Source organism: Phodopus roborovskii, unplaced genomic scaffold (assembly GCF_943737965.1).
Source record: "Phodopus roborovskii unplaced genomic scaffold, PHOROB, whole genome shotgun sequence".
Lineage (NCBI taxonomy): Eukaryota > Metazoa > Chordata > Mammalia > Rodentia > Cricetidae > Phodopus > Phodopus roborovskii.
In genome coordinates, this window is record NW_026125052.1 from 30,269,979 (window position 1) to 30,290,739 (window position 20,761).

General features: G+C 46.0%; 1 protein-coding gene across 1 annotated transcript in view; it reads right to left on the reverse strand.

The window, feature by feature from the left end:
- The window catches only part of Rnf157 (ring finger protein 157), a 70,969-nt gene that overhangs the window by 17,958 nt on the left and 32,250 nt on the right, over positions 1-20,761 (reverse strand). Inside the window, 9 exon segments of the mRNA XM_051181029.1 lie at positions 1,089-1,201; positions 1,364-1,523; positions 2,091-2,162; positions 4,870-4,917; positions 5,552-5,595; positions 5,893-5,959; positions 6,572-6,689; positions 7,014-7,160; positions 9,035-9,123. Coding sequence (XP_051036986.1) covers positions 1,089-1,201; positions 1,364-1,523; positions 2,091-2,162; positions 4,870-4,917; positions 5,552-5,595; positions 5,893-5,959; positions 6,572-6,689; positions 7,014-7,160; positions 9,035-9,123 — 858 coding nt within the window.

Below are 20,761 nucleotides of genomic sequence, written 5' to 3' on the forward strand. Positions count from 1 at the left end.
CTTCCAAGCTCTGATGCTCCCCAAAAAGCATGAAGAATGGCAGCAGCTGTCTTCAAGGACTCAAGGAAAGACAGGAAAATTGATTCAGATCCAAGGCAGTCCCTCCAGTTTCTGCTTGGGGAGTTCCAGAGTTGGATCCCACCAATGTGAACCTCCTCAGACGACTCTAGGAAGATGATCGTCAACTGGACTCAAGTCCCAGAGAAGGAAAAGGAGATTTCAGAGACCAGAATGTAACTTTCAGGTGCAGTATTAGTAAGTGGTTTAAAATTAGCCAGGTGGTGCTGGTGCACACCTTTAATCCCAGCCCTCGAGGGGGAAGCAGAGGCAGTGGATCTCTGTGAGTTGGAGATCAGCATGGTCTACAATGATACACAGAGGAAACCCTGTCTCAAAAAACAATAACCAAAAAAAAATTATTTAGTTTTGGGCTGGGCAGTGGTGGTGCACACCTTTTTTAATTCCAGCACCTGGTCTACAGAGAGAGTTCCAGGACAGCCAGAGCTACCCAGAGAAACCCTGTCTCAAAAAAAAAAAAAAAAAAAAAAAAAAGTCCAAGTTTTATTTATTCTTATTTCTTCCATATGCGTGTTTGTCTTCATGCATGTCTGTGCACCATGTGTATCTCTGGTGTCTTTGGAGATCAGAAAAGGGTGTCAGATCCCCCGGGACTGGAGTTACAGTCAGGAGCTGTCATGTGGTGCTGGGAATTGAATCCAGGTCTTCTGCAAGAGCAGCCAGGGCTCTTAACTGCAGTCATTCATTTCTCCATCCCCACTATTAGTATGTTTTACTACAACATGATCCCAGCCAGTTTAAAAAAAAAAATTCTTCAGCATGCTCTGGTTTAATTTTTTGATGTAATGCCAGAACAAAACCGGGTGTGTTAGCTCTCACTTGCAACCCTCGCACTTTGGAGCAAGAAGCAGGAAGATCACTAGGAGTCTGAGACCGTCTGGTCTATATAGCAAGTTCCAAGTCAGCCACCGTCACAAACCCTGTCTCAAAAACAAAACCCACAGAAAAATATCGAGGACACAAGAGAGTGTATCTGTTTCCAAGAGGTCATGCCACCAGGCCCAGCTTACAGAATGCTCTTCCGAGTCTGACGTCTGGGACGAGATGATGGGGTTAAAGCTGGTTGGAGACAAAGGGCCCAGTTTCTTCCTCATGGCTCGGATCTGAAGCAGTGCCCGGAAAGCTGTGAAGAAGAAAGCAGGCCATCAGGACATCCTGTTTCAGGATTAAGGACGAGCAGGGGCCCAGGCAGAACCCATGCTCCCTTCAGTACCCATCCATCTGCTGCGCCCAGCAACAGCGCTCTGATGTTCTGTGCCCACCGTCATGCCCCTCTGGGACTCACGCAGCCGGCAGATGGGACAGTTGTTGGCCTGGTAGCGCAGGGTGTCTGCACAGGTGTTACAGAGGCACAGGTGGCGGCAGGGCAGGATCAGGGTGTCTCGGACATCTGAGAGACACACCACACACTCGGCACTGTTATCACTCACGTCATCCTCAGCCACCTGGCCAGAGAGAGACTCGGCTAATGACACAAAGCCTTCCACGCCCCACAATTTATTGACAAGGAAGCTTGGCTGAACAGGATCTACACTGACACTGATTAGTTTTATGTGCTTTGCCTTTTCATGCCCTGCAGTTGGAGTTAGTCATGAACTGCCACAAGGGTGCTGGGATTTGCAAGAGGAGCCAGTGCCCTGAACTGCTGAGTCATCTCTCCAGTGGGGTGCAGAGCTTTTGACACTTGGCCCCTTGCCTCTAGGAACTGCCTGCCTGGAGTTGGGACACTGGACTAACCCTAACCCTGAGCTCATGCTTCCTCTGCAGGTCTGAGCAGAAGGGACCTAGGAGAACACAGAGAGCAAGAGGGAGGGGAAATGTCCTCCCCCCTCCCAGGAAGCCGAGCTCAACTGAGCTCCAGAGCAGAAGGCAGATCCAAAGTGGCATCAACTGATAATCTACAATGAGGACCTTCTCGGACCCGGCTGGCACTAGACCCTCAGCCCTAGCTGGAGCACAGATCCTCACTTTGCCTGAGGGAAGAACACATCCTGAATTTTACCAAAACTCACCTTAGAATCCTGTGTGTTATACTTGTTTTCGATCCCGTAGATCTCCTGAAGAAGGTAGCTGACCCCGTCTACCTGAGTAGCAAACAGTGAAGTCCAAGAGCAGGCTTACTCCTGAGAGACACGAGCAGAAGCCCTGCCTCTCCCCATGGTAACCAGGACTACTGAGCCTCCATGAAAAAACTCAAGGGCCCACATGGACAAAGGATGTTATTTACTTATGTTTGTAGTTAAGAGAGGAAGAAAATCAAATGTTTAGTTTACTCACTATTATATCCAACAAGGAACATAAAATATTACAAGCTGACAGTATTTGTATTGCAGCTCACTACCGCGGACACAAACAGCACGGACTCATTGTGTAAGAAGATTTCAGCTTAAGTACTGTAGAGATATTGACGGGCTGAAGTGTGGCTCAGTTGTAGAGTTTTGCCTAGAGTGCATGAAGCTCTGGCAACACATAAACTGGGTGTGGTAGTGCATGCCTATAATTTCGGCAGTGCAGAGAGAGAGGCCAGAGAAGCAGAAGCTCGGTGTCACCCTTAGCTCCACACTTAGTTTCAGGACAGTCTGGGGTACATGCAATTGAACAAAAAGGAAGAGAAAATAATGGGCAAAGAACAAGAGGAAGAGGGGAAAGGAGCAGATGTGAGACAGATGTGGTCCAGCACTGTGGTCCCAGCACTGAGGAAGCTAAGGCAGAAGGACAGTTACGAATCTCAGGCCAGCCTAGACTATACAGAAAGTACCAGGTCAGCTGGGGCTGCATAGCCAGGCTCTCCCTCAAGAAGGAAAGACAAAGGCAGGGAGATGCAGGGCCCGGACGGTCTGGGAAGAGGCAGCAACAGTGCACACCCACGGAGCCACGGCCATATCTTTGTTTTCTGTTTTATAATAAAAGATTTCTCTACTTTTATGTGTTTGTGCATGAACTGGAGTGTACACATGTGCAGGCGCTCGTGGGGTCCCAAAGGCGTCAGATTCCCCGGAGCTGCAGTTGCAGGCAGTTGTGAGTTACCTGACGTGCATGCGGGAACTGAAACAGGGCCCTCAGGGAGAGCGGCCAGTGCTCTTCACAGCTGAGCCACGGCTCTGCCCTGTCCCTCCCATTTCTGTCTAAATTTTTATATTATTATTTCATGTGTGTGAGTATGGGTACAGGCAAGTCACAGAGAATGCATGTGGAGGTTCAGCGGGCAGCTTTCAGGAATCTTGTCTCCCCATTCCACCGTAGACTCAGAGATCAAACTCACATCACCAGGCTTCTATGGCAAGAACCTTTACCTGCTGAGCCATCTCAAAACCTTAATTACCTGCCAGGCCGTGGTGGCGCACGCCTTTAATCCCAGCACTCAGGAGGCAGAGGCAGGTGGATCTCCTTGAGTTGGAGGCCAGCCTGGTCTACAGAGAGAGCTCCAAGACAGGCTCCAAAGTCACAGAGAAACCTGATCTCAGAAAAAACAAAACAAAAACAAAAAACAAAACAAAACAAAACAAAAAAAATCCCACTCCTCCCTTCTGCTCCCACAGACCTAGCCTGGGCTCTAATCTCTTACCAAATTCTCTCTGTTGACAGTCTGTTGCTAATACAAATCCAGAAACGGGAACATATATAAAACATTTTTCTGTAGAGGCTGTAGCTTTTTAAACAGCCAGGCCTTTGCCATGAGGCAACTCATCAAGGCTGGGCTGGCCTACACAGGTAGTGTCACGCACTCAGGGTTTCTGGCTTGTTCTGCCTCTCTTAAAACTTGTTTTAACATAGCAATTATATTGAAAGGACACAAATCAACTAATTTACACTAAGGAATTATTATCAATTCCATTAAGAGGGACAATACTTAAACGAATGAGTACTTTAGGATTTTATACATCTATCATCCTTCCGTAAAGGGGCCTTCCTTTGTACATCAACAAAGGCCAGCCCTGTCTCCTACTCCTCTCCTGCTACCCTCTACCACACGGTTCTTCACTTATCTTTTGAGGGTCTGTCTCTCTGTAGTCTTGGCTATTCTGGAGCTCTCTATGTAGACTAAGCTGGCCTCAAAAATCACAGAAATCCTCCTGCCTCTGCCTCCCAAGTGCTGGGATTAATGATATGGGCCAGCACACCCAGCCTGATCACCTATTTTTTTTTTTTTCAAACCATCCTTTGACTTCTTTTGAGACAGGGTCTTATATAGCTCAGGCTGGCCTAGAACTTACTGTAGCTGAGGCTGGCCTAGAACTCCAGGCAACCCTGTAGCCTCTCCCTCCCTAATGCTGAAATTACAGGCATCAGCTACTGCACGGCATCTCGTGCTGTCTTTGCCATTGCCACCGGCTGCCCTTGTCCCCTTTTGCAAAAGTACAAAATGTTGGCACAAGGTGGGAGCTAGGCCTCCAACAGACGCATGCAAACCCTGGTGACCATTCCTGAAGAGGGCAGATGTCCAGGAAGCTGCATTTTACAAAAGGAATGCTAAGATAAATTATGCCGAGGGCTCTAATTAGCTCTGAATTAGAGCCAATGCTTTATCCTTTTGTTTGAAATGTCTCTCATCATGGCATTTTAAGTAAAAAGAATTCTCCTTCACCCTGATGTCAGGAGACAAATCTTATTCTTTCACTTCTCAAGATAACTGTGCCCTGGGAGGTACCAACCATTCCAAAACAATAAAGGCAGTAAAAGTCGGTGATCCTTTCAGGCCACCCAAGTCGTTCCTGACAAGTTTAAAAACATGTATGAAAAAAGGAAAAGGAGAGGGTAAATGCTAAGAGATTCTGGCCTTCAGATACTTACCACTTGCTTCTGCTTGAGGGGCTTAACACAGAAGGTCCCGTCTGTGTGCTGCAATAAAAGCGTGATGTCACTCACAAGCAGCAGGGCAGGCAGACAGCATGTGCATTCTGTGGTCCCTTTCTTACGCCATGCGCTTGGGTGTGGGGTTTGACGACATTTGGCCCCCATAATCTCATAGGGAGTGGACTATCAGGAGGTGTGGCTTTGTCGGAAGAAGCATCACTGTGGGTGTGGGCTTTTAGGTTTCCTTTGCTCAAGAATTCACCCAGTGTCTCAGTCGACTTCCTGCTGCCCACAAGATGTAGGACCCTCAGCTCCCCCTGCAGCACCACGGCTGCCCGCATGCTGTCATGCTCCTCAAACGTCAGGATGATAATGGACGGAACCTCTGAACTAGGGGGTCACCACAATGAAATGTTTTCCTTCTAAGGGTTGCCGTGGTCATGGTGTCTCTTCACAGCAATAAAAACCCAACTAAGACACCGGGCACTCCCAGAGAGGAACTACAGACTTGGAACATGGCAAGCGTGGAGCAGGGGTCAGCTACAGCCACTCATTTGATGAAAAGGATGCTGGTGATCACGGGGGGGCGGGGGGGTGTCTCTGCTCAACCTTCCCAAGCACCACCCCAATGTGACACTCTCTCAGCAGAGGGGCCTCAGGACACCATGAAGTCCCTTACCTTCTCAAAAGTGCCCAGAAGCACGTGGCAGTGGCCAAAATACTCTGAAAGAAGGAGGCACATGTTTGAAGGCCCGGCATCGCACCGCTCACCCTCTCCCACATTCTTGTCTCTCCAGAGCCCACACTTTAGCAGACCCATGGTGCTGGCTGCCACCGGCAAGGGCATGCTATAAATCCCATTATAAACCCCATCCCTCACAGCAGGATAGGGAAGGAAAGGAAAGGACATGGATGGGTCTGACCGAGCCCACAGAGGTGTGTGGCTGTGGCCACAGCTTCTGCTGGGGGGACACCACAGGAGGGGAGTGGGCGCAGCAGAGAAGACCGAAGCTCTCCTACCGTCTCCTTCATCCACCACGGCATGCACCACCAGAGGGTAAACCTCCCGGTCCAGGTCCAAGCTAAGCTGCAGGGAAGACAAGGCAAACTCAGGAGGCGCCACATTTGGGTGCCCGTTGCTCCTCAGGAGGGGGCATTTCTGCTCAGATGCGCTCAGTGCCCTCATCTCTGCACCCCACCCATCAAACCTGCAGCTGCCCAGGTCTGTTTAACGGGCAGCCATCTATTTCCTTAGAAAACAAAACAAAAGCCTCATGGAATTAAAGGCCGGTAACCTTTTTGTGGCTCCTTTTTCTTGAAGCATGGCTTTCTCACAATATCCTCAGCTAACACGCTGATTTGGGCTAGAAAAATGAACAAGGGTAGGTATATCTTTTTTAAAGATTTGTTTGTATGTACACAGTGCTTGCATGTGTGGTACCAGATCTCATTGTATGTGGTTGCGAGCCAACACATGAGTGCTGGGAATTGAACTCGGGGCCTCTGGAAGAGCAGCCAGTGCCCTTAACCTCTGAGCTATCTCTTTAGCCCAGGACAGGTATATCTTAATGTGAACTAAGCAGACCTTTGAAGGGCATGAAGGGGCCCCCAGGCTTAACAGTAGAGCACAGCATCTCAGCCTCTGGACGGAGCCCCTGCTGCTGCTCCCAGGACGGGGTGCTGAGCTGAGGCAGCTCACCTCCTCTTCTGCCCACTCTGCGGGGTCCACAGTATGGGAGGGCAGGCAGAACTGCTGGCACACCCCTCGCTTGTAATGCACGGTCTCCGACTGCAGGCTGCTGTCTTTTGGAATGTAGCTGTGGGCCAGTGTGTAGCAGAGCTAAAGTTAGAATTCAGCCAGACAGTCTGACAGTTCTCACTGTCTCACGCCTGTTCTCAATTTCCAACAGCACTAACTCAGGAAAGAAAGACCTCTTTCATTTTGCTCTAGCCTGGTACTGTTACCAAGCTTAAATATTTAATCATACATCACAGGAAGGGGGCTAAAATAGAGAGTAAGATTGCAAAAGAAAATTAAATTCAAGGTCCAGATCCTTCCCAATTGTGGAGAAAGAATGTTTTTCTTGCTGTGTAGGCACAAAGGCTAGAGAGCAAGTAGCTTACGTGCTGTGCTAGCTTACCTGGCAATACCATTTTGGAATTCCTCAGTGGCCTGATAGTAGATGGTGATGGCTACCCGGGCATCTGTGTCAAAGATGAACTCGACATTGTAGTGAACCTTAGCTTTGCCTGCCTCTTCTCCATGACCCTTCACTTCCTCGGCACACCTGAGAAGTCACAATCCCCCACAATCACAATCTCCCCAATCACAATCCCCCACAATCACAATCCCCCCAATCACAATCCCCCACAATCACAATCACCACAATCACAATTCCCCCAATCACAATCCCCCTTTGAGGTCAGTGGATCAGGATTTTTTGTCGTTGTTATTTTGCTTTTGGTTTTTATTTTTTGAGAAAGGATTTCTCTGTATATGGGACTCGCTCTGTAGACCAGGCTGGCCTGAGAAATGGCCTGCCTCTGCCTCTGAGTGCTGGCATTAAAGGTGTGTGTCACCACTGCCCAACAGGTATCAGAATTTTATGACTTACTCTTTGGGCTGGAGAGATGGCTTAGTGGTTAAGAGCACTGGATGCCCTTCTAGAGGGTCCAGGTTCAATTCTTATCACCCACATAGCAGCTCACAACTAACTGTATCTCCAGTTCCAGATCACCCTTACACAGACATATATTCAGGCAAAACACCAAAATAAGGAAGAATATGCTGGGCAGTAGTGGCACACGCCTTTAATCCCGGCACTTGGAAGGTGGATGTAGGCCAATCCCAGTGAGGTGGAGGACAGCCAGGTCTACAGAGTGAGTTCAAGAACAGCCAGTGCTGTTACACAGAGAAAACCTGTCTCGAAAAACAAAACAAACAAACATAAGAGGCAGAGGATTTCTGAGTTCAAGGTCAGCTTGTTCTACTACAGAGTGACTTCCAGGACAGCCAGGGTTATACATAGAAACCCTGTCTCGAAAAACAAAATAAACTACCCTTACTTTTCTTTAACTCCCCAAAACAAAATTACATACTTGGCTGTATGCCGTTAACATATGTTTGTGTCTTTACTGTAACTATCACAGTATTCTCTGTTTGGGACATTTAGATTATTTATTAATTCTTGTAGCCTATGGTGGATAAATGGCCTTTGAGAGTGCTTGTGCCAGAACTTTGTTACTTTTTACTTTAATCAAGGTTATGAATCATGCCCGAGTTCCCACAAGACTTGTAGGAAATCAGCAGGCCGTCCTGCTGCCCTCTCTTCTACACTGCAGTTCTGGACCTCACGGCACTGACCTCATTCCTAAATAGCATGCCCAGTCATGGAGTCTTGATTTGTCAGTCTTAGGCACCATCTCCTGACTTTCTATTATGGACATGGTTTGTCTCCTTCCTCACGCTCACCCATGGAAGAGCTCTGCCACCCACACTGTAGGGAAATCACAGTCCACGTTGCTGTGACTTCATAAGCACGATTTACAGCCTGACACAGAGTAAGCTATGATAGGCTTTCTTTTCCTGCCTAATTCCCCAAAGGTTTTCCACAGACTCATCCTGGATTTCGACCCAAACTCCCTGATAGCTGTCTGCACTCCTACATACATCCAGATGCATGGTTGGTCCACTTAGTTTGTCACCGCCAACCCCCATAGTGCCCCGCAGTAAAGCCGGGGCTGGCCGGCTTATTGTTCTCCTGCCCCCACCTCCCGTCTGCTGAGACTGAGTGTGCATCAGCACAGCCAACTTAAAACAGCATTTTATACACCCAATGAAACATCTCATTACTACATAGCTTGTTAGGGTATCTGCAAACTTCACCTTTCCCTTTAATGACAGTTCTTTTTCCCCTTTGTTTGAGACCCAAGAAACAGAGATAATATTTAAAATTCAGGTGCAGGTGAAAGTTCTTTCTGTACAGAACAGTGGCCACATTTCAAATAGCACAAGCCCCAGCAGTGCCTGGCAGCGGCATTCTTTAGACCCAGGCAGGAGGCTGTGGGCCTGGCAGAAGCTTCTCTTTGACTCCCACAGAGTATCTGTTGCCCTGCAAGCAGAAGGGCATCTGGGACCTGGCCTGGACCCTCGGGAACTTACTTGACGAGTCTCAGCGTGTCCTTCCGGATGTTGATCAGGCTTCTCAGTGTCTTCACAGGTTCGTGGGGAGGTGGGGCAGCGTAAGGAAACTGTCAGAAGTAAGGTGGGAGAAGCAGACCGCTATAAAGACTGCAGCTAGCCCCAGCTGGAACAGGGCTCTCGGGTAAGTGGAAAACAGCCCCGTGAAGAGAGGCAAGGAGGGGCCCAACGCCTATGTGAGGGGGCAATCTCTAAACAGTGAGCTTGTTCGAGGTCATTGTTAGTGGGGAAGCCACGATTCAATATGGTGTCCAAAAAAGGTTTACTTGATTTTCCCCCTTTATATGAAGCTTATTTGGGTGAGTGTTCAACTCTTGGATAACTAATTTAAAAAAAAAAAAAAAAAAAAAAAAAAAAAGCCAACTCCTACTGAAACTCTAAATACCAAAGGACTTACTGTGGCCAAGTTAGGCACAAAAAGCTTTTCCATTTGACCGTAAGTGACAGCGAGAGCCTGCAAGGCCTTCTCCTTCGAGGGGGACACACAGTACCCTGAGAATTCAGGGGATGAGAATCAAAGAGCCCCATCAAGTGTACAGGGCAGAAGCTTGCCAACACTGACGAACAAAGCCCCCTCTGCGGATCACATAAAGCAGAGGGTTAACGGAGCGCCTAGAGGCACTGGGGGGGGGGGGATGAGTGGATGCTGATGGCTGGCTTTATCACTTTGCACACTTTTCCTTCCCCGACCTGGACCTCTGGATTCAGATTTCTGAGATAGTGATAAAGAGGAAACAGAAAACTTCCACTGGGGATGACAAAATGTTCTCAGGACGCTTGTTCTTTAGGCTATAATACCATTCAAGGGTCTTTCAACATGTTTCATGATATAATGCGCTCTAAGAGATTTTTTTTAAAGATTTATTTATTTATTGTGTATACAATATTCTATCTGCATGTATGCCTGGATGCCAGCAGAGAGCATCAGATCTCATTATAGATGGTTGTGAACCACCATGTGGTTGCTGGGAATTGAACTCAGGACCTCTGGAAAAAGTCAGTGCTCTTAACCTCTGAGCCATCTCTCCAGCCCCAACGCTCTAAGGGATTTAAGGGCACTGCTGGGACATCACAGAGTGTACTTACACACACGAAATCAGCTATGAGTAGGCTAGGTGGTATAATCTTATAGGACTACCATCATATACAGTGACTGTCCCTGATGGGACTGTCATAAGGTTGTGACTATGGCTCACAGAAGTCTACTGGCCTCAGTAGCTTTGCAGTAAATTGTGGGTCTCCTAGCTTGAAAGCAACACCTTCACAGTGCTGGCATCAAAAAACAGGACATCATGTGATGTTCTAATCATACCTTTAGACATTGACTGAATGCAAAGGAATCGGACTTTCAATGCTGTTGATGTGATTGCTGGTAATTCACATATTTGAAGATGACACTTAAGAAAACACATTCAGCCAGGCAGTGGCGCACACCTTTAGTCCCAGCACTAGGAGGCAGAAGCACACTCATCTATCTCTCTGAGTCTGAGGCCAGGCTAGTCTATACAGTAAGTTTCAGGACAGCCAAGGCAACATATGAGGCCTTGCCCTTTCCCCCCTTCCCCTAAAAAAAAAAAAAAAAAAAAAAAAGAACAAGAAAAGAAACTTAAGATTATGTCTAAAAGCAGAACTACTAGAATTGAAGGGTAGCATAGTTTTAAGACGTTCAGTTGGATGTGGTGGAACATGCCTCTATACCTGCACAGGGAAGGCAGAGGCAAAAGAATAAGATTATCTTAAGGTACAAGTCAAGTGTCAGGCCAGGCTGGTCTATAAGACCTTTGGCTCAAAAAGAAAAAGGGGGCCAGGAGTGGTGGCACACACCTTTAATCCCAGCACTTTGGTGGGAGAGACAGGAGGATCTCAGTGAGTTCAAGGCCAGCCTGGTCTACATACTGAGCTCCAGGACAGCTAGGACTACAAAGGAAAACCTGTATAAAAAAGGAAGGGAGGGAGGGAGGAAACAGGGAGTAGTAATTTCCTTCAGTGATACAGCCACTGGTCAGCTGTCCACGCTGCAGTAAATAATATCCACCCATGTTGATGCAGTCAACTCCAAACTCCGAGATCAGGGAAAGAGCACAGACAAGGGGGAGGAGGGGTGAAGGGGGAAGAGGGGGGCAGGAATGGGGACAGAGGGAAAGGTTGTTGGGAAGAAGAGGTTCAGGGGGAAGGGAAATGAGGTTAAGAGAGAGTAATGGGGTGAGCATGATCAAAATACACAGAACTCATGTATATATTGTGGGTCAATTTTTCCCACCAAACCCTGAAAAAGCCTCCAAAAACCATCTTTCTAAATTATTTGCATTCAAACTGCCCACTTTGTAGGCATTATATTAAAAAACTTTATTTTGGAAGTGTTTTTGTCTTGAGACAGTGTTTTGTTCTCTTTGGCTTTGTGGCCCAGGCTGGCCTTGAACATCCCGACTCTCTTGCCTCAGCTTCCTGTATACCTTAGATTACAGACATGCACCACAATGCCCAGCTGGCAACTTTTTACTTATTTTATTGTAATTTTAGTTTCTTCAAGACAGGGTTTCTCTGTGTAGCCCTGGCTGTTCTGGAACTTGCTCTGTACACTAGGCTGGCCTTGAACTTGGAGATCCACCTGTTTCTGCCTCTTGAGTGCAAATGCACGTGTCACCAGACCTAGCACTTATTTTGATTAGTTTTACATTTTTATTATGTTTTATGTAGGGGCTGTGAGGTACACGTTCCACAGCACATGCGTGTGGAGCTCAGAAGACAACTTGCAAGATCAGTTCTCTCCTTCTACCATGCAGGTCCCAGGGATCTAATCCAGGGTTGGAAGCAGGTGCCTTTCCCTGCTGAGTAATCTCTCTGGCCTCTAGCCTTTGTTTTGTTCTGTTTCTTGAGACAGTGTCCATGTAACCCAGGATAACCTTAAACTTCTGGTTCCTGCCTCTCAAATGCTGGGATCATAGGCATGTGTCACCAAAACCAGCCACAAAAGTTGTTTTGTTGGTACATAAACAGGTATGTGTGTATACAAACATGCGGGCACATGTATGTTACATATAAAAGCTGCTTCTTAATGACAAAGCATCATATGATCAAGCAGAAAACTTTGAAAATACAATGCACAAGATCAGTCATAATTTTATCACAATATCAAAGTTAACAATGTTCTTTCCAGAATGTATTTCTGCACCCTTCTTTACTGTTTCACAGTGTTTATGATTAGATGGTCTCCTTTTCATTTATAAGCACATGGCAAACACTGGCACCATGCAGGGATAACTGCATGCTTTATTTAACCAGTTAGTTTTACTTCTTTGCTGATGTGTGTTGTAGATGCCCTTGTCCCTGCATTCTGCATGCATCTTTGATTATTTCTTTGGGACAAATCCCTAGGAGTGGAATTACTGGATCAAAGAGTAAGCATATTTTTAAGACTTTAAAAGCCATTTTGCCAAATTGCTCTGTGAGCAGCGTAACAGGCGGCTTTAATACAGTGAAACGGAAATTCTCATCCAGCTCCCATCTGTGGCCCATGTCTTCACTCCGACTTCCTAGGCTGCCATACCTAAAGGAATTTAAAACAATTTTAAATAAGCTTAAGCACTGAGTCATTAGGCAGGAAAATCTGACAAAAATGCTAAGTCTATTCTAAAGCCAAAATAAATGACTTTGGGATTAACATTTTTTTTTTTTCTGAAGTAGCAAAGTTAATCATTTCATTTGTGCAGGTACTGGGCCTTTTTAAAAAACTCTTTTGGAGGAACCAAGAACCCTGATAAAAGAGCTTTAAGGGCCTTTATTTATTTATTTGCTTATTACTTATTTAAACTGTGTCTCTCTAGGTAGTCCTGTCTATCCTGAAACTTGCTATGTATATTGTGGAATATTATTTTAAGATTTGTTATATTTGTTTATGCTGTGGAACATTTGTTTAATAGTGCAAAGATATCTTGCATTCTTTTATGTTGCATTTGTTTAACTCTGTGAAGCTGTGTGACTTTGCCTGCCTAAAATACCCAATTGCTCTACTAAAGAGATGAATGGCCAATAGCTTGGCAGAGAAAGGATAGGCAGGGCTGGCCAGCAGAGAGAATAAATAGGAGAAATATGGGAAGAAGGAAGATCCAGGAGCAAGGAGAAAAGGAGGAGAGAGGACTCTAGGGGCCAGCCACCCAGCCACACAACAAGCCACAGAGTAAGAAGAAAGAAAGATATACAGAAATAGAGATAGGCAAAAAAGATCGATGGAATAATAAAGAAAAGTTGTCTAGAAACAAGCCAACCTAAGGCCAGGCATTTACAAGAAAGAATAAATCTCTGCGTGTGATTTATTTGGGAGCTGGGTAATAGGATGTCAAAAGGGTCAAAGAGGCAAAGAACATAAAGTAAGAAAACAATTAACAACCATGTAGATCAAGCGGGCCTTGAACTCAGAGATCTGCCTGCCTCTGCCTCCTGAGCGCTTATGGGCATGTGCCACCAATGCCCAGCTATATAGTAAAATCTTAATGGGCTTATGAATGGTCCCTAAACACAGGATAAAGAAAGGCTCAGGTGCCCTCAATCTAACTTTTTAACTAGAAAACTTCCTAGTGAGGTCAAATGTGGATATTTTTCACATAACAAAAAACAAGACTATAAGTAAACATTTAACTGAGCACCTACTATGTGCTATACATCATTTAGGTATACTCTCCTCATCACTTTAACACTCCTGTGCCTATGTTCATGTGTGGCAGGTGCAGGTATGTGGGTGTGTGTGCATGCAATAGAAGCCAAGGATAACTTTGGCCATTATTCCTCAGGAGCCACCCGCATGTTTCCTTTGAGACAGGGCCTCTCCCTGCCCTGAAGCTCATTGATTCACTGGACCTGGAGCTCACTGGCCAGGGAGCCCTGGGGACCCACCTGTTTTCAGCCCCCATCACTGGGATTACAAGCTTGTGCTGCCATGCCCAGGCCTTAGCAGTTTACCATCCTTGCTTTAATCCCAGCATCAGGAGGCAGAGGGAGGCATATCTCCGTGAGTTGGAAGCCAGGACAGCTACCAGAGAAATTCCAGGGCTACCCAGAGAAACTATGTCTGGAAAAACAAAAACAAACTAAAGAAATTATGGTCAAATATACGTAATTATATAACATGAAATTTACATTTTAACTACTTCCGTGTACACAGTCCAAGAACATTAAATATATTCACATGTATGTTGTTCAGCTATGGCCACCATCTGGCCCTAGGTCAATATACTTTTATTTCCTATTCCTAAGACAAGCCATGTGTCCTCTCTCACCAGCCTGTGAGCTCCTGAAGAAGAGACTAACACTGAAGAGAAGCTCAAAATCTGGTGGCTGACTGAACCAATGAAGGATGTCCATATTAACACCTGCATCTGGCAGAAAAAGAAACAGACAGGCTAGGTGTATGATCAATGGGAGAGCACTTGTCTAGCATGTACAAGCTTGGACTCAGTCCCTGCTACCACAAAAAGGAAAAAGAAAGCCACTGAGACTCAGGAGGTCCAAGAGCTAAGGAACAGTAAGTAGAACCGTGATAGGAATCAAGGAGCATGTGGGAAAAAAATCAAATAACTTCAACAGCACCAAGTCCCCAGCAGGTTCGGGGGAGCTTGTCCAAACATTGCAGACCAAACCCTACACTTAGACAGCAGCAGGTACAGAAGCACCTGGAATGACTCCCTCCTTCTACACGGTAACAAGAATGTGTGAGGTTGCTACTGAGAACAGCTTGCTCAGAGCGCAGCATGTCAAGCCACTTTGTGTGTGAGATCTAATGGGAACTCCAGAAGACAGCGATGCACACTTTGGGCTTGGCGATGCTGGAGCACTGTGAGCAGCTTGCCCCAAACGCACAAAGATGAGTTTGCTATTGAGACGTTTCTAAAGTTTATCATTCTCCCCTCAGGTGGTTTGGGACCTCAATATGTAGATCACGCTGGCTTTGAACTCAGACACGCACCTGCCTCTTCCTATTGAGGCATGGGATTAAAGGTGTGTGCCACTACCACCTGGCAACCCCTAAGCTGTCTTCAAAGGACAAAGGCACTGACCCATTTGTTTGGCATTCTCGATATATCTGAGCACTGTACTTGGCTGAGAGTAGAGTGGTATGTAATGCAAACTGAATCTAAGAATGACTGAAATTCCAAACATCGTGAACCCAGTACAAGAGCATAATTCCAGTTTGACCGACACCTCATTTATTGGAACCAGGAGCCTGCCAATCAAGGCACCACTGCCTGGCCTGCAGAGCAAGTTTCTCTATGGCCTTCCTTGAACATGCTTCTTGCATCAGCAAAGTGACACCTGGCGCCCAAAGATGGAACTGCTATTCCAGCCCTCATCTGAACAGCAGGTGTGTAAATGGAAATAATCACACACTCTGAATTTTGTTTCTTATTATGCTGATTTCAAATATTTTTTTTTGAGACAGGGTTTCTCTGTGTAACAGCCCTAGCTGTCCTGGAATTCAATCTGTAGACCAGGCTGGCCTCAAACTCACAGAGCTCCACCTCTCTGCCTCCTGAATGCTGGGATTAAAGGAGTGTGCCACCACTGTCCAGCTCAGTGATCCCTTTCCCTACTAAACAAAGCTCTCTGCTTGAACCCTGTCTCATCTCTGTGAGTTCGAGACCAGCCTGGTCTACAAGAGCTAGTTCCAGGACAGGCTCCAAAGCCACAGAGAACCCATTTCAGAAAGGAAGGAAGGGAGGGAGGGAGGGAGGGAGGGAGGGAGGGAGGGAGGGAGGGAGAAGAATCAACCCTGAATAATCCAGAGATACAGGAAGGGTCCGGAGCTTGCCTAGCTGCAGTTACGGTCTGTGCTATGCTTCCCACTTAACGGTCAAGTCCTCAGCTCCAAAGCTTAGAATCACACTGGGTTATTTCAGCTCCATCTCAGAGCTCTGCTGCTACAATCATGCAGCTGCCCCGATACCTCTTGGAGACCACACTGGAGGAACAAACACAAACATTCTGTATCTTACTGTGTTTTGTTGTGGACTAAGATACATTGTGTGAGGTTCTTTTTTAGGGCAAATGTTCCCTCACCTAAAACAAAACAAAAAACAAAAAAAAAACCAAACAAACAAAAAAAAACAAGAATGATTAGAAAGAGATGTTTCTGTTGTAGAAAAGCAGACATACAGCATTCTCTCCTAACACACACACACACACACACACACACACACACACACACACACACAGTCGAGTGTTTAGACCCGGGCAGCCCAACAGTGACGAACCTCTTGCTTCAGCCTCCTAAGTACTGTGAGGACAGCGGTGCACTTTCCATATGTGCTTTTAGATTTTTTTCATATTTTAAAATTATTTCCCTTTTTGTTGCTGTTTTTGTATTTTTGAGACAGGGTTTTGGAGTAGCTGTGGAGCCTGTCCTGAAACTCACTCTGTAGACCAAGCTAACCTTGAACTCACAGAGATCTGCATGTCTCTGCCTCCCAAGTGCTGAGATTAAATGTGCAGGCAACCACCGCCCAGTTTTTCCACCAGTCTTAATAGCAGCTTAGGAAGATGTAGTCACAAAACGAACAAGATGCAAAAACTTCCTTTTCACTCAAAACTATCAAGGTGACCCCCAAGTGTCCCGGGATGCCGTTACACACACACACACACACACACACACACACACACACACACACTGTGTTTGGATTTAGCTACCATAGAAACTCACTCAAGAAAGCACTCTAGCACTCTATCAACTTGCACACAGTAAGCACACAGGACCAATGTCACAGCTATATGACATTACACCTAATGTTGACCTTTACACCAAATGTTTAATTAAGCAACTATCCAGTTAAGCGCCTCTCTATTAATATACCAGGTAACAGAATGTGAAAACAGCCTATCTCAAAGCAAGGCAAACAAGATCATGCACATCTTGCTTCCTGATACCCAGGCGGGATTTCTCTTTCTTCTTAGGGTTTGACTCAGCACCACTCTGATCCCACAGGGCTATGTGAACTGCTCAAGTGACAAATAAAAACACTGACCCCAGGTCCCCCGTGAGAAGACACCTCCCTTCTGAGCAGGCGGAAACCCCACCCAGCTGTACTGCAACCCTAAAAGGCTGCCCTGCAGAAGATGGCTGCTTTTCTCTACAAAGGCTTCTTGACTAAGACCAACTAATTTTAGGTGGAGATAGAATGCGGAAAGCAGCCAGTCATCTCTTCCTCCCAGTGACTGGTAAATAACGACTGATGAATGGTCGGAGCCACTTCTTTCAGACAGGCCTCCACGCACACTTCCTGACTCTCACACAGCATACAAACAAACTTCTACTTCCAGAGGCGATTCTGAAATGCCTGACACTGTACATGAAGCATATGCTCAGAGGCAAATACCGGGGCCAGATGAGATAAGGCTCTAAACTACTGTATATGAGCAACAAACCCCAAGTTCCTAGGATATAAATCTCATCTCTGGCTGCAGACAAGGGAGTACTATAAAAATCGGAAACAGTTAATCCTGAAAGCCAATTATGTGCAGAATCTCAGTTACTGTGGCTGGCCTGTGCATCTGGAGATGCAGCTGTTGGAAGATCACTAAATCAGTGACTATGAGATTGTATTTTCTCTAGCTGGTCCTGAAATGAAGATATCCTATTAAGGAGAAAAAAACGGCATAAAATAAAAAAGTTGTTGTGTATATGTTCCTAGTGTTTTCTTCCAAGTCATTAAGATGAAGACGTGTGGAAACTGATGAAAATCTACTCTGAAACTAATTTAACAAGGTGTCAATGGCTTCACCTTGTCCTGCAAAAGCCCTGAACCTCTTGAGAATCCCAACTGCCCTTCAGATAGGACAGCCCCCAAGAGCAAGGAGCAGCCAAAGTCTAATCAACAAGCTGAGCTATTTTCTTTGACTTTTATAAAAGTCATGTACAGTGTGATCTAGTAGCTACAATAGTATGTTCTACATGGTCAAAGTCAGACACAGGAATTCATACCTGGAAATATATAAAGCTGAGAATGTAGGTAGGAGTCTCCCACACGCTGTGGGCCACGCCTTCCTAGGTGAGCACTCTGGATTTCTCTGTATTCATCACTGCTCAGGCCACCCTTACAACCCCCTGCCACCCCACCCCTTGAGCCACACCCTTCAACAGCACTAACTCTCTTCTGCGTAGCCCTTTCTCCACGGCTCTGCTTCTTTTGACTTACTACTCCTTGCACGCCATTAGGGTCCTGGGCTTTAATTGGGGTTGGTGGCTCATGCCTCTAATCCTAGTACTTCAGAGACAGAAGCAGGAGAATCCACAGTTTGAGGCTAGCCTGGTCTACTTAAGGAGACCTTGTCTCAAACAGACAATCAGACAGACAAAGGGCCATGGTCCAAATTTTAGCAAGGTGTAAAGCAAAGTTGGTACAACAGGGAATTCTTTAAAAGGCGGTTCATGGCCAGCAAGATGGCTGTGCGTGAAAGCACTTGTTGCCAAGCCTGACAACTGGAGTCCCGCCAGGTACCCAGCAAGTAGGGAGAGAACGCCAGCTCCCGTAAGCCGCCTCTGGCCTCCATGTGCGTGCTGCAGTATCCACCAATCTCACTCAATACACCACAAACCAAACGCACATTTTAAAAAATCCTAATAAGTAAATGTAATAAAAATAAAGCAATTCATACCACTTTTTTTTCTGACATCAGTAGTATAGCTGTGTAGCTTAAGTTTATAAGTTCCATCCTGGCCATTCCTACAAAAGTCCTTTAATGCTGAGTAATAATCTGTAAAAAAACACACAGCTCCGTAATTGAGTACAAGCCAAAAGTTCAGCAAGAGATTTAGTAACTGGCCTCTAATGGTGTACGGAAAGGTGGCGACCTACAGCAGATGACCCTGTGCTGTCTGGACTCGATCATGTGTGCTTTTCAAGTGGTGTAACAAGGACATCACAGCACTCTTCAAAATCTGCAACCCTGCAGGAGTGGTGGCACTCAGCAGGCAGAGGCAGCCTGATCTTTATGAGTTCAAGGCCAGCCTGATCTACATAATGAAGCCCCATCTAAAACATTTAAATTAAAAGTCTGTAATTCGGACTTTGAAACAGTTTATAGGAAAACAGGATCTACCAGTGGGAGGTATGTGTGGATTTAGACAAGTTGGTCTACCCTATCAAGCCTCCTCCGTTTTCTTATGAATAAAATATACAATAAGAAGTTACCTGACAATTCATGGGATTAAAGTTTGTATTACTCAAGATCCAGTAAGAAAAGACCAGGGAGTCTGGCATTGGTGGCGCACGCCTTTACTCCCAGCACTCAGGAGGCAGAGGCAGGCAGATCTCTGTGAGTTCGAGGCCAGCCTGGTCTACAGAGTGAGCTTCAGGACAGGTTCCAAAACTGTAGAGACCCTGTCCTTCCCCCAAACAGGAGGGGCAGGCAGTGAGAAGGCTCAGTGGGTAAGGTCATCAGATGCCAAACTTGATGACCTGAGTTCAATCCCCAGGATGCACATGCAAGGAGAAAACTCCCAAAGGTAGTCCTCTTAACATCTTCTTGAATGCAATGCATATGTGTGCACACACACACACAAAATAAATTAATAAAGTTTATTTTAAAATTAGAAAAAAAAACTACTTAAGTTTTCCCAATTGGAAGTGAGTGGGAGTGGAGGGAATGTCTGTTAACTAATGTCAGATGAGGAAGACCAGTCTCAGTTTGCAATGTATTCCATTCACTGTACTGTTTTCATGCAGGGAACAGCCTTGCTGCAAAGTGAGAAACAAATCTCGTGTGTGTGTGTGTGTGTGTGTGTGTGTGTGTGTAAGTATGTGTGCGTGTGTCTCTGTGTGTGAGTATGCGTGTCTGTGTGAGTGTGTGTGTCTCTGTGTGTGAGTGTGTGTGTGTGAGAGAGTGTGTGTCTCTGTGTGTGAGTGTGTGTGTGAGTGTGTGTGTCTGTATGTGTGTATGTGTGGGTTTCTGTAGGTAGCCTTGGCTGTGCTGGATCTTGCTCTGTAGACCAGGCTGTCCTTGAAGTCACAGAGATCCCCCTGCCTCTGCCTCTCAGGTGCTGGAATTAGAGACCCGTGCCACCACTGTGTGTCCCACAGAAATGTGTTTCAGGGGTGGAGAGCTGGCTCAGCAGTCAGGAGTCCTTGCTTTCCTGCCCCAGGGCTCCAGCGCCCTCTTCAGGCGCCAATGGGCTCTTGCACTCAGACTCACACAGGCAAGCACATATACACAACACATTTAAATTAATTAACTTAAAATTATAGTAAGTGGAGCATATGGCTCAATACAGTGAATTCATGTGTTATTCTGCACCCTAAGGAAAAACTATATGGCTACTTTCTGTGTAATCAGAGCTCCTATTTCACTTGCTTATGGACAGGCGGCCTGAGTTAGAGAAGGAAGGAAGTAAGCCCCTTAGGGATGCTGTTTATGTGTTACCTCTTAGGCTTTTTGGCCCAGAACCTTAGCTTTTATAGCCTTTAGTAGAACTGTTCATTACATTTTACTGTATCTTTAAAAAATAGAAAAGTTGCTGGGTGTGGTAGTACATACATGTAACCCCAGCATTCAGAAGACAGAGGCAGAAGGATCACAAGTTCAAGGCCTGAGTGGCACCCAAAAAGGAAAAAGGAAGAAAAAATGCAGAAAAATTAACCAAAAATTTCTTTGAAATGTAACCCCAACAATTATAGTTTCCCGTAAGGACCACAGCGGCAACAG